This window comes from Parathielavia appendiculata (genome assembly GCF_033297405.1).
Source record: "Parathielavia appendiculata strain CBS 731.68 unplaced genomic scaffold N657scaffold_1, whole genome shotgun sequence".
Lineage (NCBI taxonomy): Eukaryota > Fungi > Ascomycota > Sordariomycetes > Sordariales > Chaetomiaceae > Parathielavia > Parathielavia appendiculata.
Genome location: NW_026944220.1, coordinates 3,882,890 through 3,905,043, shown reverse-complemented (window position 1 = coordinate 3,905,043; position 22,154 = coordinate 3,882,890). Strand labels below are relative to the sequence as shown.

The following is a 22,154-nucleotide window of genomic DNA, read 5'->3' as shown; positions in this document are numbered from 1 at the left end:
CCAGCTCGATGAGTAATGCAGGTCTCTATCAAAAAAAAATTATAAAAAAAGGAGGAAAAGGAACAGGAAAAGACGAAAGGACTCGCTCCATATATGTACACCCCAGGTTTCGAAACAGCGAGTCAAGAAAAAAATGCCTTAATGGCTATCCTGCATCCCTCCATTGGCAACCTGTGCCTCGGTGTGACGCATTCCGCCAGAATCAGCACGTACCAGATCAATCATTCGTCGGAGAAGTGGGTGAGCTGTAGAGACCTTGTCAGCAAGCTATCTGAGAAACCGAGCACTTGGTACATGGACTAGACTCACTATTGATCACCGTTGCCTCCAGGCGCGGCTCGCCCCGGAGTCCTGGGCGAGAATGAAGGCGACGTGGGCGAGTAACCCGGGCTGGTCGGTGACATTTGCTGTCCGGGCGACCGCTGGAATGACGGGCTCGTCGGTGAGTAAGCATCCGGCGACGTGGGCGACCAAGTCGGCGACGCCGGCGAGTAGGACGGTGAGGTGGCGTGCAGATTCGGTGAAGCCGGGCTGTAGCTCGGGCTAGTAGGAGAATACGACGGCGACGTTGGGGAGTTGAACTGCGTCGGTGATGTGGGAGAGTAATGCCTGATCGCCGCCGGGGATGCCGGCGAGTAACTTGGCGACGTCGGGCTGTAGTTGGGGCTCGTGGGGCTGCCGGGCCGTAGCATCGGAGAGGTCGGCGAGAAGGAGGGAGACGAGGGGCTAAACTGCGGGCTCGAAGCATACCGACCGCCAGCATCGAGAAGAGGTGATGTGGGCGAATACCCGGCCGGTGACGACGGTGAGTAGCCGCCGTAGCCGAACGGTGAAGTGGGCGACGTGGAGAATGGGCTGGTAGCACGGGGGCTCGTCGCGTAGGGATTGACGGTGCTTGAGCCAAACCCGCCACCGTACTCTGTTCCGAAACCGCTTGGGCTGTCTGAACCTCCACCCTGTATCGGCGAGAAGTTGCCCGCCGTCGGGGAATAGCTGCCCAGATACCCATTGTCTGCCATCGGCGAGCCCGTATCGTATGGCGTTGCGGCGCCCTCCAGCTGAGTACCCTTGATGGTCATGCCGGGCATCAAACCCATGCGCGAGTTGTCCGAGATGACTGTCTCAAGCATCTTAGGGTCGAGAAGGACATCAAAATGGCCAGTTCCCATGGGCGCCATCTGGCCCAGCATAACGTTCTCCGAAATCCCACGGCAGTCATCGAGCTCACCGACGACAGCAGCCTCAAGCAAAATCTCAACCGTCTCCTCGAACGAGCAGCGCATCAGTGCACCAGTGTCGGCACGGTTGATGCCATGGCGTGTGACGGCAGCAATGCTTCCCCGGTACGTCATGACATCGACAAGAAGCGCGAGATGGCGGTGGTTGACATAGGAACCACCGAAGGCGAGCACCTGGGTCAACTCCTGCATTAGGGCGGCTCTCGCTGCTTCGATACCGAACACGTCCACAATCTGGTATAGGTCGTTGGTGTAAGTGCGCTTCGAATCGACGCCGTCGATGGTCAAGACTTCTCTCAGGGATGTGCCTTGAGTGTCGAGATACCACTCTATGCATTCCGGCGTCTCCTTATTGGCTACTTGAGAGCCGTCTGCCCTTTCAATCAACTTGGCTGTCTTGTTCAGGAACGCACGCTCGATGCCCTGCACGCCGCGCAGGGTGCAACTGTCAAGGAGATGCTTCTCGAGACGCTTCAGCATCACATCATCCTCAATGATCTTGTTACCGTCTTCGTCCTTATCGTCGTCTTGCCTAATAACGCGGATGCGGATGACCATTTCTTCTGCGTTGTTGTCACTGAAGATGACTGCAACGTCCTTCTTGTACTCGTCCTTGATGCGAGCAGCCACATCTTCGACGCGCAAGCCCTTATCGAGCATCTTTTGCCGGTCAAGCGTGATTCTCAGCAGCCAGCGCGACTGGTTTTCAATAGAGTCCTGGTCCGACGAGTCAGGAATCAGGAAGTAGGATTCGACCATGTCGAAATCCTCTGGGATGTTGGTTGACGTGATGTCTGGATCGTAGTAGATGTCCGTGACCGCCGTGACCGAACGGAGACTGGTGTGTTCGACAGCATTGCGCAGCTTCTTCGCATCCTCCTGGGTGGCGTTCTCGGAGTCCAAATAAACGACCATGGATGGAGTCTTGATTTCCTTTGCAACGTTGAGAATTTCCTTGAGACGGGGAACACCCAGCGTAACGTTCTTAGAGGATACACCAGCAAAGTGGAAAGTGTTGAGTGTCATCTGCGTCGCTGGTTCTCCTATGGATTGAGCAGCCAGCACCCCAACCATTTCGCCAGGAGAGACCATTGACCGAGCCCAACGGTTCTCGAGCTCACCAAGAATGTGCTCAAAAGCCAGTTTATTGAGTCTGTGCTCAACAGCAAGACGCTTGAACGCCAAGCGGGATCGCAGCTGGATCTTGAAGAGGATGGTCGAGTTGTAGTCAGCCTCTTTCGAGATAACATCTTCACCACGGACCACAACCATCCGGTCAAGGAGGGCTTGGACGGCCGGGATCACGTCCTTGGGAGTGAGGTCGCTGCGCTGCGACTCATCAACTTTGAAAAGCTTTTTCGCGCTTTCAATGATACGAGCAACGTTGAGTGGCAGCTGCATTTGTTCGTCGCCCAACTTGCGACGGTTGATTTCTCGCACCAGCTTGCGATCGGCCAGCAGCTGCTCATACTCTTGGTCCAGAAGCTGTTGCACCATGGGATCGCTGGCCATCTCCCGCCCATACTCCAGGGCGTCGAGCGCGGCACCGGAGGTCGCCTCATCCATCACATCGAGACGGAAGCGCTTGTCGAAGAGCTGGTTCGACATGTTGATGTGGTCGACTCGCTGCTTCTCAATATGGAGGCCGTCTAAACCATCCTCGCCATAGACGAACTGGATAATGTCGCCGAGCGAGTTCCGCACAGTGCCGTCGTAGCGCGCTTCTGCATCCTCGAGCGCCTTGACAAGCCGACGCTGGATGTAGCCCGTCTCAGCTGTCTTGACAGCTGTATCGATCAGACCTTCTCGGCCGGCCATGGCATGGAAGAAGAATTCTGAGGGAGTCAAGCCACGAAGATACGAGTTCTCCACGAAGCCCCGGGCCTCAGGAGAGTAGTCGTCCTTTGTGAAATGTGGGAGGGTGCGGTACTTGAAACCGAACGGGATGCGCTTTCCTTCAACAATCTGCTGCCCGACCAACGCAGACATTTGCGAGATGTTGATCGAAGAGCCTTTGGAACCGGAGCGCGCCATGACGACAGCATTGTTGAGGTCCTTCAAACTCTTAGTCGCTGTCGTGCCGGCTTTATCACGTGCCTTGTTGAGCGCGGTCGAAACCATGTTCTCAAAAGTGTCTCGGATACTCATGCCGGGGAGACGCTCAAGCCGATTGTTGGTTGCTTCCTGCGTCAGCCGATGGACCTCTGCCTTCTCCTCGTCGATGTGCTTCTGAACCAGGTCGATGGTCTTAGCGTCGGGTATCGTATCGCCAATTCCAATGCTGTGTCCATTATGCAGCAGCCAGTAGTTGACCACCCGCTGGCAGCCATTGAGGAAATCCATGGCGCCTTGCGGACCCAACTCGTTGTAGCACAGATGGACAATGCCACCGCCAGAGGCGCCCACGCTCTTCTTGGACAGCAAGCCGAACATAAGCTCTCCCTGTTGGATGAGAAGACCATCGTCCTTGAACGGGTGGTCCTTATCCGACTGTTCTGAGCCCATGTGAATGTTGATGATCTTGGGAATGATCATGCTGACCATTTGTTTGCCAGTCCAGCGGGGGCGAGGCTTGAAGATCGCTGGAAGTGGGATGGTACCATCCCAGTCAGGAACCCAGAGCATGAGATTCATGACCTCTTCCTTGGTTAGGAAAACATCGCGGCGGCACATTTTGTACACGCCAGCCAAGGTGTCCTGGACGATACCCATGAGGGGCCCGTTTCTCTGTGGGGAAACGATGTTCAGGGGAACCATGCAAAGCTCCTTGACCTCGGCACGCGTCTCCTCGGTCTGGGGAACATGCAAGTTCATCTCATCACCATCGAAATCGGCGTTGTAAGGAGAGGTGACGGACAGGTTAAGCCGAAATGTCGAGTAAGGCATGACCCGAACCCTGTGACCCATCATGGACTCCTTGTGGAGAGACGGCTGACGGTTGAAGATGATGTAGTCTCCATCAATCAGGTGGCGCTCCACCTTCCAGCCGTACTCAAGTTGAATGGCCGTCGCTCGCCGGTAGTGGCGAAGGTCCAGTCGAGTACCGTCAGAACGGACGACGAACCTGGCGCCCGGGTGCTCGTTGGGTCCATTTTGCACGTATTTTGTAAGCTTTGCAATGTTGTAGGGCGTGACAGTTTCGGGGTAGGTCAGTGTGCGGGCAATGCTGCGCGGAACTCCAACTTCGTCCAATGAGATGTTGGCATCGCCCGTGATGACAGTACGAGCCGAGAAATCGACGCGCTTCCCCATCAGGTTACCTCGCAGCCGCCCTTCTTTTCCCTTCAGGCGGGCGCGGATGGCCTTGACGGGACGACCACTCTTCTGCAAGGCTTGCGGCTGGCCCGCGATGTCGTTATCCATGTAAGTGGCGACATGGTATTGGAGAAGATTCTCGAAGTCCGTGATGATGTGCTGGGGAGAGCCCTCTGCGATGGCCTGCCGAACATTGCCGTTGGCGCGGATAATGTCGCCGAGCTTGTACGTCAGGTCGTCCTCATTTCGCAGGCCCGTTCCGGTTCCATCCATCGAAATGCTGGGACGAACCGGAGGGGGAGGGACAGGTAGAACAGTGATGATCATCCACTCGGGCCGTGCTTGCGAAATGTTAAGGCCAATGTCGATCATCTCTTCGTCCTTCATGCGGCGGAAGATGTTGAGGGCCATCTCTGGCGTGATGATCTTCTTCTCCTTGGTTTTCACGCCATCCTCATCCTTGGTTTCAATATGCCCCCAGAGGGTGAGGGCCTGCGCGCGGATAACAGGCTGGATATTGCCGCAGCCTCCATGGCCGCCGACCCAGCGCTCGCCATGATCGGCATCGGGATTGAACTCGCCGTCTCCGGCTTGCTTGGGCGGGTCATTGTCACAACGCTTCTTGCTTTTGCAGATGTCCCAGACTCGCTTGAAGCGGACCTTGGGGTCCCGAATGCGCATGGCAGCAGCATACTGCGGGTCGGACTACTCGAGGGTCAGCATCAAGCACGCAAAGACTACCCGGCCAGACAAGGTGCACTAACTCGATCAGCCAACACCTTGCTACAGTTGTGGCAGACAATCTCGAGCAATTTCTTTGTGCGCCTGATGAAGCCGGGGTGGTAGACTGGGCGAGCCAGCTCAATGTGACCGAAATGGCCTGGACACTCGGTCATATTCTCAGTGCATGTCTTGCACTTGAACTGCCGATCGACGGAGCCGAGCAGCGGATCGTTGAGCCCACCGTCGCGGGGCTTGGTCCGCGACTCGTCCATCGTCTCCGGGTAGATGATGTGGCACACACTCATTCCTTTGATCTCCTCAGGCGACAACAGCCCGAACTGGATCTCCTTGATGGTGCGAATCGGCGCACTCGAATGCGCAAAGATAAGGTTCGCCATTTTGATGGGATGGAAGAGTCGAAGCTACTACAAAGAGGTGATTGCCGAGCGCGGTCCGAGGGAAAAGCAGCGGCTCGAATCGCTCGTGAAGCAGGTCGAGCGAGTGTCGCGATATCGAGGTGCGCGCCGTGATGTGGTGAAGAGCGTCGAATCGCCAATTGAGAAAATCGGATTACTGCACGATTGGCAAATATTTTGATGGCGAAAAAGCTGTGCGTGATGGCTTTTCGCTCAATACCGCTGTGACCTCCTCCGCTACGCTTTCCAGGCCAGCGGCCTGAAGCAGCGAACGCTAGAAACCCGTCGTCCCCAGCCTTTCCGCGATTTGAAAAAGTCGGTCCACCGGAGAATCGCAATCGGCACGTTCGAAAACCTTGTCGGGGGAGATGGACGACAAAATTTCAGAGTATCTTGACGCGATTCGCGATGTCGGCGGGAGTTGTTAAAAGATGGTTTGGGGAGGAGAAAGATGGCATTCCTGGTCGCCAGAAAAGTTCAACCTGACAAAGCACACGCGGGAGGCAAACGCGACCCACTTGGAGAAGACCCACTGTCCCACCGGAGATCTGGAGAGTGGAGACGAAGGCCCAAGGCCGAGCTACAGATACTGCGAATTGCACTATGTTAGGCAGCCAACAGTTACATGCTCAAGTAAGCTTAGATCAACCAAATGGTATTGAACAGATCGAGGTATGAAATGAAGCATGAATTAGAGTCACGATTCCAGAGTGACCACACAAATGAAGGATCAAGATAGTGGGTTAGGGTGCCTCAGAATGTCCCTTTCTTGTTCTTGGAACCAATTGTCCTCTCTAATCCTCCCAGGGGAATTACCCCCTTATATAGAGACATTGTGCCATGATATGACGTTTATGTCAGAACCTGCGTCATTGTGATGGATCTATGTTGACTGAGAGTCTCGCATTGAACATCAGTGCTCAGTCCGTGAATCTTGGTGCCAAGGAACCCACTCAGTTCGACAGTCGCTCCTTACATTCACGTAGCTCTATTTCCCTAATCGCCTGTCGATCTAATAGTAGGGCATCGGCAGCCGAGCTTCCGAGTTTCCAATGCCACGACTTTCCAACAATAGGCGAGATATAACTAGTCTGAGCACTAAGATAACCAAACTGGGGTTTCCTCACAACGACTAAACCAATCTTTATGATGCTTGTTCCCACCGTTTCTTTGTGCGAGTATAGCGTATCTGCGAGTTTCCAAATATAGTTGGAAATACCTGACTTGGGTCTGGTCTACGGGAAATCAACAGGGTCGAGATAGCATGCAGCGCAACATCATTTCTTCTTCCCGCGTCCTCGTCCTGACCCACTGGCTTTTTTGCCCGCTGCCCTCTCCTCGCCTGTCATCTCGTCGTTCTCCTGGTCTCCAGGACTTTTCCTTCGCAAGGTCCCGAGCCCTACATTCACGAACTCTTCTTCGCTGTCCGACTCACCCAAGTTGAAAAGGATGGGCATTCGAAAGGCGTCCACGTCCTCACCTGGACCGCCGCCGTTCTCTACCGTGAGGACATCAACATTCTCATCCTCCTGATCTAGTCGTCGCTTCTGGATCTCCTCCTGCGGGTGGATATCGAACTCGTCCTCTTTCTCGATGTACTCGACATTCTCCTCCACCTCGACAAAGTCAGGCGCGAGGGCCGACCACCGCTGGGGGCTCGTGACCGACCAGATGTTGATCCTTCCGGTTTCTAGACCGCAGGCTGCCAGTAGAGCACGGTGTGGATGCCATTCGATGACCCCTTGTTCCTCCTTTGGGCCCTCCAACATCCGCACTAAGCTGCCATGGCCGCGTTCCCAGATATAGAGCTCGTGATTGTTGTACGTCGACGCTGCTACATATTCGCCCGTAGCGCTGAATGCAACGTGGTTCCACGACAACCTGTTGACCACGTCTTGGAACTTGTGCTCGAGGGGTATCTGTATGGTGTCTGGATCGAGGTTCGGAGCGGAGAGGTTCGGTGGCACGATGAAGGTTCGTATTATGCGGTCCTGCGCGTTCACAAGGAGCTCCTTGCCCGACTCTGTCAGCCGCAATGTGGTGATAACACCGCTCGCTATCTTTTCCGAGTAAATGATTTCGCGCGTCCTCGCATCAATGATATTAAGGCGGCCCTTGGTTGTGCCAGCCAGCAGGTGGTCGCCTGTTGCGGTGTAGACGATGGCTGTGGTCATATGCTTTGCATCTTCCTTGGCTTGTTTCTCTTTCAATGCCGCATCGGTCTCGAGATGGGGTCGCTTCGGGACCGAGGGCAGGACGTAACGCACGTCTGCGTAGTCCGTGATGTCGACGAGCATCGGCTGATCCTCGAATAGGGCGGCAGCGAACTGGAGGCTGTCACGAGTCAGAATATGGGTTTGGTAGGTCCTATGAAGAAACTTCGGAGCTACGAACTGATTCCACGGGTGCAGCTCTGCCCCATACACAGGAGCTCGGAAGCGCACCTCACGGTGCCTTTTCCCGGTCTGCAAATCCCATAGGATGGCCTTCCATCCCTGGCATGCGGACAGCAGATACCGGCCGCAGCGGGACCAGCTTAGAGACGTTATGTTCTTGGAGTGACCCCTCAGCTTACGTGCCACACCCATGGTCTCCAGATCCCAAATGACCACAGTGCCGTCGACTCTGCCCGAGGCGAGGAAGTCGCCCTTGCGATTGAATCGCACACATGTGGAGTGCCCTGACCGGATAGTGTTGGTAATATTTTCGGGGTAATCCTGAAGTAGATAATCGTCGGAAAGGAGGAGATTCATGGCAGCGCTAGAGTCTGATAATCGCTAACGCTCGCAACGTCGGTCCTCTCGACAGGGCTGCGTCCATGGATGGAAGAGTTGGGGCGTCTGCAAGGCTGCAAGAAGCCCCACTCAACTACCTATTACCCGACTCGGCCGCGTTTCAGCGGCAGATCCACTTCCAGGTTGTGAGCAGGGGTACACCGCGCCCCGCCAGGGGTGGGATCGTCTGCGGGGCCACCCGGTTGGCTCGTTATCTCACAAGCAACAACTCTCGTTCGTGGCGGTGGTCGATCTCGAGCTGAAAGCTGTTTCCGAGATGGCTAACTCAAAGTAGGATTTGCCATTGATTTGCCTTGGGCGCTTGGGCTAACATCTTGGGGAGCAAGATTCGAATATGTGAAGCAGTTTGAGCAACCCGACAATCTCCTCCCCAACACGTGGGTCGTGGTCAGAATCGATGGACGGGGTTTCACAAAGTATGGTTGACTGCAGCTTGACTTTCACACGTTCCCTCCTACGTTGATGCGAATAGACTCTCTAACTCTGACTGAGATTCGCCAACAAGTATGGCTTTGAGAAGCCGAACGACAAGCGGGCTCTTGAGCTTATGAACGCTGCCGCCAGAGCAGTAATGGCCGAGCTGCCAGATATTACCATTGGCTACGGAGTCAGCGATGAATATAGGCATGTCTCAGTATGCTCCAAGACTCTCTCAGTGGCTGCTGACATGCCCGGTATAGCTTTGTCTTCCACAAAACGTGCAGTCTCTTTGAGCGTCGCTCCAGGTAGGCCACCGAGTTCAACTTGGCCCTTTTCCCTGGATTCAATTATTAAGTGCTGCAGCAAACTGGTGTCGACGATTGTGTCTACCTTTACCGCATACTACGTCCACTTCTGGTCGACTTACTTCCCCGAGACGCCACTATCACCTCCCTTGCCCAGCTTTGACGGCAGAGCAGTGTGCTACCCGACTGTCCAGAACTTACGGGATTACATGAGTTGGAGGCAGGTTGACTGTACGCATCCCTCCTTGCAATACCGTCGAGCCCGGTTCTAACCACTCAGGTCATATCAACAATCTCTACAATACCACCTTCTGGGCCCTCATCCACTTGGGAGGGATGGATGCCACAGAGGCCGAAAAGACGCTGAAGGTGGGCTTCTCGTTAACCTGGAACTTGAATGGGACCACATATGCTGATAGCCAGATATAGGGGACGTATGCTGCAGATAAGAACGAGATCCTCTTCTCTAGATTCGGTGTCAACTACAACAATGAACCCGAAATGTGCAAGAAAGGCAGCGTTGTTTTCAGAGACGTAAGTGCCAACGGCTTCCCAAGGCGCGGTATCCAAGTTACTAAAAAAGGGCAGTACGAGCTGGTAGAGCCCGGCACGCATAATACTACCATTGAAGTGGACACTTTTGCGGAGCCGGTTCAACAATCCAAGACGCAGGTCGAAAATGATAAGAAACGAAGAGCGAAGGCACGGATTGTGGTCGAACATCTTGATATTATCAAGGATGAGTTTTGGGACCGCCGGCCCTGGTTGCTATCGAACAAACCAGGCAAGATCCCAAAGGAGCCAAAAGTCGACTGATAGTCCGCCATGACCGCACAGCGTCTAGCAAAGCATACCCTGCAAATACAGCCGGCCTCTTTGAACCACGAACCGATAGCCTCCTCTTGAGACGTCTCGATTCCACTGGCTCGGCTCGGCTGTTCACTGCTGCCGTAAAGTCCGCATTTCGGCAGAAAGCGGTCTGGGGAGTGTGCCGCTGCCAGAAAGGGAGCAATGTACCCAACACCCGGTGCTTGCAGCCTTTCATCCTTGATCCGACTTTTGACTCTCCCATTTCCTCCTCTTAGCCTCCTTCCGTGCCCTCCTCTCAGCTCTCCTGGCGCGCCTCTCCTCCTTTGTCTCGTTGGCTTTTCGAGCTCTCTTCAGCTCCTTCTTTGCAGCCTTCTTGGCAGCTTTCTCTGCCGCCTTAGCCTCGGCAGCCCTCCGCGCGGCCTTCTCGGCCTTGCGCAACCGCCGCGCTGCTCGCCTCGCCGCTCTCTCCGCCTTGGACCCCCCCTTCCTCTCGTGCCTCGAGACGGACCCTTCGCTGTCTTCTGACGTTACCGGCGTCGCATCGGTCGACTCGCCCGCCATAGTTTCGACTTCCATCGTTCCTTCCAGCATGCCGCCCCGCACGAACGAGGCGTAGAGCCCGCTGACGCCCGTGTATTTCCCGTTAGGCTGGTTGCTCACAATGGCGTCCAGTTTGCCCTGTGTTACCGACTGCACTACGGTTCCCTTCTTGGACGTGTCGAGCCCCTTGAGCTTTTGGTCAAAGGCATGGAGCCACCACTGATCGCTCGTGTAGTGTGTCTTTTGGCCGATGCCGCGGCCATCTGTGTTGCGAGAGATGAGGAGGGGCTTGGCCAGGCCGATCGCGTTGTCGGTTGGATGGAGGGAGAAGCCTTTGCCCCGCCACCCTTGGGATTTTAGGAGGGCGGCTGCATCCATGGTGATAATTTGGCGCCGTGGGCTGCTCGGTCGGATCTTATTGTTGCAACATATGGTTTGGAACTGCGCTACCTGGACAGGACTGGCATCGTGCGAAATCTGAGCGGCCTTGAAGCTCGGCTTCTGGTCGTGAATTGAGAACGGTGGACGAGATTTTGGCTTGGCGACATCTTTGAATGTGGGAATATGCGCTTGGCACGTGTCTTGTAAGCACATATGTCTTGTTACTGCATACAAAGTAAATGCATACTTGAAGTCCCTAATCTCACCTGCCTCCTGGCCTGCACAACTTCCAATTGCCCTTTTGGGACGATCTGGTTTCTGACATCAAATTGCTGGGCTTGACAGGATCGGAGTATCTAAACCACACCGCAGTGTGCCTTGTCGGGCTAGAACGCTCTTTTAAGGTAATACCTGTAACCTTACCTGGACCTGCCGGAATGAAGGTCAACTTTCCAAGTTGTTCACACCTGCCGGGTTCGGTAATACCCTTCTCTCGGGTTTCGTTCACCCATCTGACACTCACAAACACCAGTCAAGCGGGAAAGTTTGAGGTTACAACATTCCAAGCGGACAAGTAGAATTACATGATAGCACTGACTCGATCACAGCTATATACTTCCCATTGTTCTTCGTGGCAGCTTCGCATCGTCGGCATCGACATGTTGGAGGTGTGTCACGTCTTACGACTCTCAAAGAAGCTCGCCGCAAATCTCCCCGCAATACCCCTTCAGTGACTCCCAGCTTGGGACAGGATGTCCCATACCGTTGTCTCCAACTTCTTCTGCAACAAGACCTCCGGCCGCGCCCCATATTTATCCCGGTCTAAAGCCGAGCAGACGGCCCAGTGCGTTTCTGAGAGCATAAGCCAGGAACAGCATGATCTTCATAGCGGCGGTGGCAAGCGCAATGATGGTTATCAGAATCTCGACCACGAAAAACAGCGCTTCTCGGCCCACGTACTCGGCCACACCGATCAGTTCGTATCTGATGATCTGCTGAACGTCGTCGTTAACCGGACTAAATAAAGCTACCAACCTGAGATGCAGCCAAGTGCCAGTAGCATACACGGCCCAGCGGAACTGTAGGAGCTGGTTAACCATGTGCGCTCGCCTGCTTTTGCGCAGCCAGTCCGCCAGACTTGGGTAATAATGGTCGTTTGGGCCCTCGCCGTCACCGGCTTGGCCGTGGAAATAAACAGCTCGGGACTTGAAGACGGTCGTCGGGGACGCCGGTCCCCGGGTCCAGGCAAACGGTTGTTTCGAAGCGCTGGAGCATGGGCCAGAGAATGATTTGGGTTTTGGCAATGCGGGATGACTGACGCCAGGGCCTGTTGCCTCGGCCTTCATTGTCTGTGTCCTGCCCATCGTCTCGATGCATTACGCGCCTCCGGATCGCCTTCAGCAGGTTCAGACCAGAGGCCATGAGCACCTCTGCTCGGTCTCTGAGAGTTCGAGGGTTGGATCGCCTCGCTTCATCCCGTTGCCTACGGCTTTGCTAGGCCCTCCATCTCGCCTCAGGGACGTTGTCTGCCTTGCTGCTGGCAGCCTGGGACGCCTCAAACACGGTGCCGTCGACATTTTCCTGGTCTATATCCCACACCTGGCCGGGAGATGACGAAGAGAAGTGAAAGATGGTGCGCGACCAGCGAATGCCGAGTGACAGATATCATGCTTCGGCAACAATGGTGTGCAGATCTTGGTATATGGAGCGCAGTGCTTTGGCTTGGCTGGCCGGAAAGTGCTTGTCCATGAGATGAATCAGGGGCAAAAGCAGCGTTGCGAACTGCAGCGAAACCTGGTCGACGCGGGACCAGAAGTCGGGTGTCAGGGTGTGTTCGGCGAGGATGGCGCGGACGCACTCGGAGCGCAGCTCGGTGCGATGGTAGCCTGCATTGCGTCAGTAGCGAGCTGAATCCAGTGCGATCTCAAGGAGATACCGAAGACTCACCTTCAAAGTTCAGAGTACACTCATCCTGCGCCACCAGCATATTCTTCTGCACCTCGTCCGCCCCAAAAAGCAAGTCATCAAACACAACCATCTCCAAGGCTTTCCCATGGCGCAACGCCCCCTTTATCAGCAGCGCATCCCACCCAACCGCATTGTTGTCCTGGATAGCGACACTCTCGACAAACCACAGAAACTGCTCCGGAAACCCGCCCCCAACCACACAGGCCCCTCCTCCTCATCAGTCACCTCTGACACCGGCAGGTCCCCGTATCCAAAGTACTCTTTCGCAAACTTCCCAACCTTGGTATACAAGTGCTTGTACAGGACCTCGTACCAGTCCGTCTCCAGTTCCCCGTCAGACCAGCGCACATCGAACCGCAGCCTGACTGGCCGCCACCCGACGCTCGTCAGCTCCTCTAGTCGGCGCCGGCTCCCCCATCCAAGCCAGCTGAGCCACCATGACGATCCTCCGCCGGTGCCGACGATACCGTCCGGCGCAGGACGGAGGAATCTCTCCTCGATGACGAGGCTTTCGGCGCGCTTGTCGTGAGCCGCATCGCCGGGCGCTGCCTTGTACTCGCTGCTGGGCGGAGCGCTGTTGGGGCTGAGTCTGGCTTGCTGTTGTTGTTCCTGCGGTCGGGGGCGGGAACGGGAGCGGCCTCTGGACGGGGGAGGTTGTCGCGAAAGACGGATGAAGTTGGGATTGTACCCATACATGTCGGCAGAGGCGCCACCGCGGAAGCGGAGGCTGGGATCGGCCCGGAGATCCATTTGCGTTGCTGGGTGAATGTTTTGCTTGTCGTTGAGGATGCGGTCGGTATGAAAGAGTGCGGTTATCGCGCCTGAGATCGCGATGCTTCGCGTTTGAATGTATTGGTGTGCAAGTTTTTGAGATGTCGTCCTTGGAAACAGAGGAGACTAAGAGCTACATTGACGAAGGAAAAGAGGCGAAGGGTTTGTGCATATGATATGGTGCAACTTTCTACGGCTCAGACAGTGGGCTATGCTGAGTTGGGAAGTAGGAAGTTAGGCAAACAATGGGAAACAAAGGGGCGTTCGACGGAGTGGAGGGCGGCCTGCACAAGCAAAGAGCGCATCCGGAGAAAGCAGTTGAGAAACAAGCGCTGGCGAAAATCCATCTATTCCACGTGGCTAAGCAGCACCTAAAATAAACCCATTCCACGATGATGGCCTAAAGCGTAACGATCCCAACAAGACCGGAAACCACGCGACTCCACTAAAGTGGTTGTTACAAGGCGGAAAACAGAGCCTCCAGTGAGTCCAAAACACCAAGCATCGATCGTGCCACGTAGAGTAGACTGCCTTGTCTTCATACAACCCAGCCATACAGATTATCCCACAGATGCCACATTCTTAACCCGTCCAGGCACCAGGATATTCCAACACTTCAGCAGTACACCGGTAAATGACAAGAACTGACTCGCCAGCCCTAGAAAGCCCGAAGCAGTTGAAAATTAAGAACAAGCTTTTCCACCTCGACATCTGCGCCATTTGGGAGTTTCTGCCCTTTCGGAAGAGCAGCAATCACCGTGACCGCGACGATATTCGTCATATGCTGCAAGTTGAACTCAAAGACGATTGCGCTCGGCGGTAGTGGATCGTCAGGAACGGGTAGCGGCGCCGCTCGTCCCACGGTTTGGCCGTTGACGGTCACGAATAATCGGTATTGCCGCCCCTCGCTCTCAAACGGCGGCAGGCGAGGAATGAGCTGCAGTCGGTGATGGTGGCCCGGAACATGCAGGGTGAGGTTCTGGTGCGCTTCTTTCGGATGTGCCGGGATTTCGAGTCTGAATCGCTGGTCCATAGCCACACTAGGATGGGTCCTGATCAGAACACTCGGCAAAAGAGAATCCGCATAGCCTGGTGACGATGTTAGGGTGATACAGAATGTTTGCGACGACTGAGCAGTCAATAAGATTCAACATGGACATACCTCTACCAGGAGCACGGTACTTGTAATCGTAGATTGCTGACACGGGTGCCGGTGCGGGAGTGGGTTGTGGGTGGCCGTTCTGCGACTGATGGGCGGGGAGAGGCTGTTGCTGGTTCGGGGCGGGAGTCAACATTCCGTTCGGACCATTCATAGTCCCTGCGACATTGCCATTTGGCCGCTGGAAGACTGCCGGGGTTTGTTGAGCCCCAACAGTAGGCATGGGACCCATAACAGGAGGGCGGGGAGCAGCTGTTGCGCCGGGTAGCATCCTCGTGGTGTCGAGCTGAAAACTCGCGGCGGTGGTGGCCACTGCGGGAGGAGGAATGGGGCGATTGCCGTCAACAGTTCCATCAGGACGACCCGAATCGCTCGATTGGCTGGTCTGCGTCGCGGGTGAGGCTGCCGCGCTGCCCCTTGATCCACCGACGTGGATGGTAATCTTCTTGGGACCCAGAACCGGTGTTTCTTGACCAGGAGTCATTTTCAGTTTGATTTTCGGCTGTGGAGGCTCCGGGACCATGGCTTTTGCCTCGTTGAGCTCTTTTTCGAAGCATTCCTAGATTGGCGATTGTCAGGTTGAGTGTTCACCCAGAGAACATAACATTATCATACCTTGAGCTCCGTTGCCAAAGTGTGAATCACGCTTCCCTCCTCGTTGTAGAAGTGCGCATTGGTCCAGAGAAGACTCGCCTTCTCCTCAAGTGCTGCCCAGCTCTTGAAGTCGCTGACGCCGGTTGCAGGCTGTCGGCCGTGGATGCCTTTGACTAGCTTCTGCAAGCCCTTCAGGGATAGCGGAGAAGTGATCACGGCGAAGTAATCCTTGTAGCTGCGCGGCGGCAAGTTGATAAAATCCAGGAAATACGGATCCCTGTCCTTGGTCAGTAGTCAGGAGAGGCGTATGTTGAAAGAAGCAGACTCACGTTCCGTCAGGCTTCCGAATCAGCTCCTCTACAATCTTCTCTTGTGCTTGTTGAAAGGAGAGGCCTTTGTACGGCACGCCCTCGTACTCGTGATCCGCCTTGACTCGCCCGGTTCTGTCCACCTTTCTGGCTTGTTCCGACCCGGCCCTTGGAGGCCGGCCCGGCCCTTTTCGCTTAAGAACAATCTTTCTCGAATTGCCGTCTTCTTCCTCGTCGCCTTCATCATCTTCGCCCTCGGCGTCTTCTTCATCCCCGTCCGTACCCTCCTCCCCTTCGGCGTCCTCACCTTCGCCCACCGCACCGCCGGACGTGGCCGCAAACCCCGCTTGTTCCCCCGACCCGGGCTCCATGTCATTGGGAATGGGTGTTGCTTGACAGCTATAGCGGGGATTGAGTTTGTACGCCGGGTTGGTTTTCGTCATGTAGTTGCTCAGTGCTTTCCGCACCCGTTCCGCGTCTTCGAACGTCTCAGAATTCTTGGGGTAGAATTCTTTCGCGTTGGTTACCATGCGCTTGAAGAAGCTCTCGAGTTCTGACAAATTCCTAAAGTCCTGGTTATGCAGTTTCCGCTCAATGATCTTCAGCGAGATTGGCATGCGTATGCGCTCGTAATATTCCTTGTTCGTCTCCCGCGGGATGAGGTCCTCAAAGTAGCTTGCAACAAGTCGCCCGCTGTGTTCACGTTGTTAGCATGAGAGACCCGGGGATATGGCATAGGGAGCGCAGGCATGACTCACCTCTTATCTTTGGTCCGTCGGATTGTCTCCAGAAAGTGTAAACCGTACGCGGTCGTGGACTCGGGGCTTTCGCCCTCCATCAGGTTATAGTCAGACGGTTGCTGTTTTGGTGGTTAGTCCGCGTGCTTGTGAGGAGGATGGTTACTGCATCTGAGTGTATCGGCCATTGATGGGGGTAAGGAACTGGTGGAGGCATTGCAAGGGCAGCGTTCGTGCTGTGCTTCCACCTGTGTTCAAGACATTCTACCGAGGGGATGGCGGCACCCCCCAGTAACAGGGATAACGAACGAGGCACGACCGGGCTAAGGGATAACTAGTGAACATCTGGGCAAAACTATCAGAGCCACTTACTCCTGGAGTCTTTAGCCTCTTGGACGCTCGATCATCGCCATCAGCGATGCCAGCCCCCGATGAGCTGGCCTTGCGCTTGTTGTCCATCGCGCGTCACTACCGATCGGCCCGCGACCAAATTCGGCGCAATGCTGTTATGGAGTGTGCCAAGAGCCGATTCGGAAAAGTACGATTGCGAAGGACTGCTGTGGTTGAGCCGTGACGTAGTTGCGAGCCAAAGCGTGTCGATGGTTGGTTTTGTAGTCGCAAGAGCTGACGGGCGAATCTTGGGAAATTCGCTGCAGATTGGCGGGTTTGGCGGGTTGGCGCGCTTGTCCAACTGTTCAGCAACAGGCGCGCCGTTGTTGTGCTATCAGGGATTTGAAAGTAGATTTTTATCCTCTGAGGCTCTGACAGCGTGAGATGGGACCCAGGACGGCGTGCGAACCTTCAACGAGCATCGCAACGACGGGAAATGGATTTGAGCAAGGTGTTGGTCAAATCCATCGGATCGCGTCTGTGGAATGGCCAATTGGGGCCTGTTAGTGACACAGTGAGGCTTGCGCGGAAGGCTGGGCCGTTACTGTGTTTGTACGGTACAAGGTCCTTGTAAGTTACCGATTGAGGTGGTGGTTGCTAAGGGAAGCATGACAGTCAAGCAAGCCAGATCAAAACCAAACAACGACTTTTGCTATCTGTATCGTTAATTTTGCAGGTGGTGAGCTTTTCTTTCACCAATCTCATTCTTGATTCGACCAACCCCAGGGGATCTTTCATCTCTCCTTCTCTGGGTATCAGGCGAAGACTGGTGCTTTGATAGACTACAGCAATGTACGAACAGCGCACCTACCTTGTGAGGGCATAAGCCAAGGTAATTTTTGGTGTATGAGCAGGACAATTGTGTGTTAGATGCACTTGAAACTCTATTTGCGCTTTGTCTCTCTTGATGGATCTAAAATAGGAACCTTGTTACATACAAGACTTGATTGAGTTCCGTGCGAATCCAAGAACCGTTGTTCCTGTCGACGGCCCGTGCCTCATTGCCAGATGGGGCGGCTCCAGGGGCGCCCAAAATCTAGCTTCGGGCAAGTGCATTGCATCCAAAACTTTTGAACCACCCCCAAATTTGTTTACCTTACTCCGTACCTAAACTTCGCCCAGTTTCCACCAACGCCTCCACAGCGAATAGCCCACTCAACGCAAACCCGACTCGCGCCCGACCCAGTCGTTGTTGGCTTTCAAAACCACATTCGCTCATCGATTACAGCTGTTTGGCGCATTGCCGATCTGCCATTTGACCCCGTTTCGCGCTTCTGGAGCAATCTAGCAGGGGTCGGATATCGATTCTTACCCCGCGTGCCGGAACCAAAGCATCGACGCCGCACCAAACGTCCCTGCAAGCGCCTGGCCATTCCCTCACCCGCCCCCAAGAGAAGAAGTTTCGGGCTTTGCGAAACATCGCCCATACTTCCAATATCTTTCTTCTCGCTCGCTTGCCGCCACTGAGACGATGGCGAATCCACAGCAGATGGGCATTGACACCAGCCGTCGCAACCGAGTTCCGAGGCCGCTGACGGACGATGAACGTGCGCGCTTGGACGAGTTCATCGACTCGATACATTATTCCACGAGGTGTGTTTTCCGCACATGCAACGGTTCAACTCAGTGGCACAGGCGCTTACGCGCAGAAGGTACTCTGATAACGAGTTTGAGTACCGGCACGTGCAGCTTCCCAAGGCAATGCTCAAGGCCATTCCCGCCGAGTACCACGACAAGTCGAAGGGTACATTGAAGCTTTTGTGGGAGGAAGAATGGCGGGGGATGGGCATCACGCAGGTGCGCTTCGTCGCATTTCAGGTCCATGGCCGTCAAGAGCTAATCTTCACACAGAGTCTTGGTTGGGAACATTATGAGGTTCATGAGCCGGAGCCCCATATCCTCCTCTTCAAGTAAGCAGTGCAACGCGATACGGCCAAAGCATGTCGTCGACTAACCATCAGCAGACGTCCGCTTAATTACCAGCCACCGCAGTGAGCCAGGTCAAGGCGCAGGAAAGTGAATACTCGGTACCACTCGTGATACCACTCCCATATTACGCAACTACGACTGGACAGCGACCGCCTCGTCACTCAGTGTATAGCTACGATTCAAGGCATGGGCAGTTAGCGCATCGCGAGTCTCGCCTGATGGCGTTCTCCTGAGCCTCGGGTTCACAATAGGGACACCTGGTCAACTCGTCTCATACGAGGCAGGGAAGCGTGGGATTGACCTGATCCGGCGATAAATTGCAAATACGGGGAACGGGGTTATGAGAAGGATAGGAGAAGCCATTGCGAGCGCTGGCATCGCGCTGCAGGTTGTTGCAGAGGTAACCGCATCGAGGCGGAGCCCGTCACTCCAAAGCCGTTCCGCGATGCTGGCCTGTTGGTTAATTTACTGGATCAGCAGCCGTTAATTAGATCGGTTTTGACCAAGTATTGAGTGTTGTGTGATATGCGCTTGGCTTGCGTTTCCATACTTGTGATGCCGACGTTGTAGGGAAGGGTATGTTAGCACCGAGGAGAACGGTTGTACTGGTACTCGCGGGAGGGTCCCGTTTTCGTTTTTTTCGCAGGTGTGTGCTCGACGGCTGGTTACATCCCTCCGAGACATGGACCGCACTGCTCAGATCCGAGGACCTTGCGATTTCTGGATGTCTCCGGGACGAGACATGACAATGCGACGCCACAAAATGCCGTTCCTTCCGTTGAAGACATGCAGGTCCCGTACTTCCAAGCAATCAGCATGCAGCAGGTCGTTCGGTCGGCATTTCAGCATCGGCCGATCCCTCCGTTCTGGACACATCAGCATCTTTGTTGTAAGAGAACCTGCCAAGACGTCTAGGTACATTAATAATGATCGAGGACCATTGCGCTCCGGCATCACCTACTCGATCATGGACAAAGGAAAAGGCAGACTGCCTTAAATGTTTGCTATTCTCTATTTGTTCTGTTTCATGGTCGACCCAGTTTGAACTCGTTTAGGTTCTTTCAAGCTTCCAGAATTCGCCAAGCTTTCTAGGAGGCTCTTGCCCCCCCGGAAGCCGTAACGATAGGCTTATCGCCAGCGGACACCATTGACATCAGACCACATCTTTCTGGGACCTTGAAGTTTCAGACCCGGGTCTTGGGAATTGCCCCAACCACACCAAGCTTGAGTTCACCCTCGCAGCCTGCCTCAAACCCCGAACTTTCCAAGAGACGGCAACTTTGGAGCACTACGACATGAAGTCGGCCGCTCGCCCTTTTTACCTGTCGGTGTTCGCTCTTTGGGGACCCCAGGGCTGGTGCGAGAGCTCAGACTCTTCCAATGCTGCCCAGGATGCATGCGCGGTATGCTCTCCTTGACCTCTTTGCCGCTTCTTGCCTTGTTGATGCTGCCTTGTTGTCACGCGCCGAGGCGGCAGGGGCAGCAGGGGCAGAAGCCAAAAATCATATCTTTTTGTTCTAACAGTTCTCGTTGGCAGATCTCGCCCAAAGCCATCGTCAGCGACGCATGCGCTTCCTACTCGACCCTCGAGCGGCTGAACCGCAACGTCAAGCCGGCCCTTGACGACCTGACGCGGACGACCGACTTCTTCTCGCATTATCGGGTAAACCTCTTTCACAAGAAGTGCCCGTTTTGGAACGACGAGAGTGGAATGTGCGGCAACATTGCCTGCGCCGTTGAGACGCTCAACAATGAGGAGGATATTCCGCTCGTATGGCGCGCCAGCGAACTGGGCAAACTGGAGGGACCCCGCGCTAGACACCCCGGCAAGAGCATGCAGAAGGCAGAACCGCGGCGGCCTTTGCAGGGCGGGCTGGGAGAGAATGTCGGCGAGAGTTGCGTGGTTGAGTACGACGACGAGTGCGACGACAGGGACTATTGCGTGCCCGAAGACGAGAGCGCGACGTCCAAGGGAGACTACGTGAGCTTACTCCGCAACCCCGAACGGTTCACAGGTTACGCGGGCGACGGAGCCAAGCAGGTCTGGGACGCCATCTACCGGGAGAACTGCTTCCAGAGGAGCTCATTCCCGCACTCAGCAGCGCTCGGACAGGACACGTCGCCCATGGGCCCGGCTGCGATGGACTTCAAGGCCGTGATCGAGGCCGCGGGCCGGCAGCAGGTCTTGGAGCAGCAGCGGCAGCACAACCCGTTGACGCCATTTGTTGCCAAGACGGGGCTGGAGCATGAAGATGAGTGTCTGGAGAAGCGCGTCTTCTACCGGGTTATCTCAGGCATGCACGCGAGCATCTCGACACACTTGTGCTGGGACTTTCTCAATCAAACCACTGGGCAGTGGCAGCCCAACCTTGACTGCTACATCAACCGTCTGCACAAGTTTCCCGATCGCATCAGCAATCTCTACTTCAACTATGCACTCGTCACCCGCGCCATCGCCAAGCTCGGCCCCTATCTTTCGAAGCAGCCCGACTACACCTTCTGCGTGGGCGATCCGGACCAAGATAGCGTGACGCGCGCCAAGGTCATGGCCGTGGCAAAACAGGCCGCGAGCGTACCGGAGATCTTTGACGAGAGCCTTATGTTCAAGAACGGCGAAGGGCCATCTCTCAAGGAGGATTTCCGCAATCGCTTCCGCAACGTCAGCCGTCTGATGGACTGCGTCGGCTGCGACAAGTGCCGGCTGTGGGGAAAGCTTCAGACGGCCGGCTACGGGACAGCTCTCAAAATTCTGTTCGAGTTTGACAACAATGACAAGCCCCAGGCCCCGATTCTGAAGCGTACCGAGCTGGTTGCCCTTTTCAACACGTACGCGCGTCTAAGCGGCAGCATGGAAGCTATTCAGAAGTTTAGAGGGATGGTCGAGGATGTCGAGGCAGCCAAAAAGTTCGACGAGCGCCTCAAGGAGGCTGAAAAGATCAACGTGATCCTAGACCGGGCGCGGAAGCCTCGGCACGCCATTGTTCCAGGGTCTTCGGACGGCGCGGCGTCCGAAGAGGCGGGCGAAAAGCGCAGGGAGAAGCAATCAGCAGAGGGCCAGAACCGGACCATCAAAGATGATTTTTATGACGAGCTGCACACGGTGTTCAAGGTGGCCAAGTACGTCGTTCAGAGCTGGATCCGATTCCCCTGGACGTTGTAAGTCTTTCTCCGCTTAGAGGGCGCTGTGGTCCAAGGCCTTGGCTAACTCGCCGTCTTTTCAGGGCGAACATCATCAAGTCCGAGCTGCTACGGTTCTGGCAATTCTATATCGGGCAACCCGTGTCTCCAAGGACTTGGGAATTCAACCCTCCGAGGGTAGATGAGCTTTGAGGTGCAGTTTTCTTGATATATTAACTAGCATTGCATCACGGCCGCGTTGTACAGAGCCTGGGATGGGGTTTGGCGTTCCGGGAAA

At 55.2% G+C, this 22,154-nt stretch overlaps 9 protein-coding genes across 9 annotated transcripts; 3 read left to right on the top strand and 6 right to left on the bottom strand.

Annotated features, from left to right (window-relative positions):
• Positions 1-217: 217 nt before the first annotated feature.
• Positions 218-5,614, bottom strand: N657DRAFT_562737 (DNA-directed RNA polymerase II subunit RPB1; the record flags this gene model as incomplete). The annotated part of the gene is made up of 3 exons (XM_062788162.1): positions 218-245; positions 310-5,198; positions 5,258-5,614. The coding sequence occupies 3 exons, from the start codon at positions 5,612-5,614 to the stop codon at positions 218-220; spliced, it is 5,274 nt and encodes a 1,757-aa protein (XP_062653193.1).
• Positions 5,615-6,610: 996 nt separating this feature from the next.
• N657DRAFT_640041 (SWD1-like protein) lies at positions 6,611-8,467 on the bottom strand. Its single transcript, XM_062791893.1, has 2 exons — positions 8,027-8,467; positions 6,611-7,966 (listed from the first exon to the last, which is right to left on the bottom strand). Exons 1-2 carry the CDS (start codon positions 8,383-8,385, stop codon positions 6,910-6,912), a joined length of 1,416 nt encoding a protein of 471 aa, XP_062653192.1. The 5' UTR covers positions 8,386-8,467; the 3' UTR covers positions 6,611-6,909.
• A 216-nt stretch (positions 8,468-8,683) lies between these two features.
• On the top strand, positions 8,684-9,968 carry N657DRAFT_652818 (tRNAHis guanylyltransferase; the record flags this gene model as incomplete). The annotated part of the gene is made up of 8 exons (XM_062794336.1): positions 8,684-8,697; positions 8,754-8,843; positions 8,920-9,051; positions 9,108-9,152; positions 9,211-9,383; positions 9,433-9,521; positions 9,582-9,686; positions 9,741-9,968. 8 exons carry the CDS (start codon positions 8,684-8,686, stop codon positions 9,966-9,968), a joined length of 876 nt encoding a protein of 291 aa, XP_062653191.1.
• Positions 9,969-10,193: 225 nt separating this feature from the next.
• N657DRAFT_677042 (uncharacterized protein) lies at positions 10,194-10,880 on the bottom strand (the record flags this gene model as incomplete). Its single annotated transcript, XM_062795946.1, has 1 exon — positions 10,194-10,880. One exon carries the CDS (start codon positions 10,878-10,880, stop codon positions 10,194-10,196), a length of 687 nt encoding a protein of 228 aa, XP_062653190.1.
• An 815-nt stretch (positions 10,881-11,695) lies between these two features.
• N657DRAFT_677041 (uncharacterized protein) lies at positions 11,696-12,229 on the bottom strand (the record flags this gene model as incomplete). The annotated part of the gene is made up of 1 exon (XM_062795945.1): positions 11,696-12,229. One exon carries the CDS (start codon positions 12,227-12,229, stop codon positions 11,696-11,698), a length of 534 nt encoding a protein of 177 aa, XP_062653189.1.
• A 319-nt stretch (positions 12,230-12,548) lies between these two features.
• On the bottom strand, positions 12,549-13,601 carry N657DRAFT_677040 (uncharacterized protein; the record flags this gene model as incomplete). The annotated part of the gene is made up of 3 exons (XM_062795944.1): positions 12,549-12,769; positions 12,831-12,990; positions 13,053-13,601. The coding sequence occupies 3 exons, from the start codon at positions 13,599-13,601 to the stop codon at positions 12,549-12,551; spliced, it is 930 nt and encodes a 309-aa protein (XP_062653188.1).
• A 351-nt stretch (positions 13,602-13,952) lies between these two features.
• On the bottom strand, positions 13,953-17,291 carry N657DRAFT_640036 (uncharacterized protein). Its single transcript, XM_062791892.1, has 6 exons — positions 16,793-17,291; positions 16,442-16,542; positions 15,705-16,376; positions 15,397-15,652; positions 14,785-15,340; positions 13,953-14,711 (listed from the first exon to the last, which is right to left on the bottom strand). Exons 1-6 carry the CDS (start codon positions 16,877-16,879, stop codon positions 14,281-14,283), a joined length of 2,103 nt encoding a protein of 700 aa, XP_062653187.1. The 5' UTR covers positions 16,880-17,291; the 3' UTR covers positions 13,953-14,280.
• A 668-nt stretch (positions 17,292-17,959) lies between these two features.
• Positions 17,960-19,300, top strand: N657DRAFT_640034 (CKS-domain-containing protein). Its single transcript, XM_062791891.1, has 4 exons — positions 17,960-18,403; positions 18,463-18,607; positions 18,662-18,720; positions 18,775-19,300. Exons 1-4 carry the CDS (start codon positions 18,282-18,284, stop codon positions 18,803-18,805), a joined length of 357 nt encoding a protein of 118 aa, XP_062653186.1. The 5' UTR covers positions 17,960-18,281; the 3' UTR covers positions 18,806-19,300.
• Positions 19,301-20,034: 734 nt separating this feature from the next.
• N657DRAFT_561181 (endoplasmic oxidoreductin) lies at positions 20,035-22,069 on the top strand (the record flags this gene model as incomplete). The annotated part of the gene is made up of 3 exons (XM_062788043.1): positions 20,035-20,142; positions 20,277-21,895; positions 21,961-22,069. The coding sequence occupies 3 exons, from the start codon at positions 20,035-20,037 to the stop codon at positions 22,067-22,069; spliced, it is 1,836 nt and encodes a 611-aa protein (XP_062653185.1).
• Between the last annotated feature and the right edge of the window lie 85 nt (positions 22,070-22,154).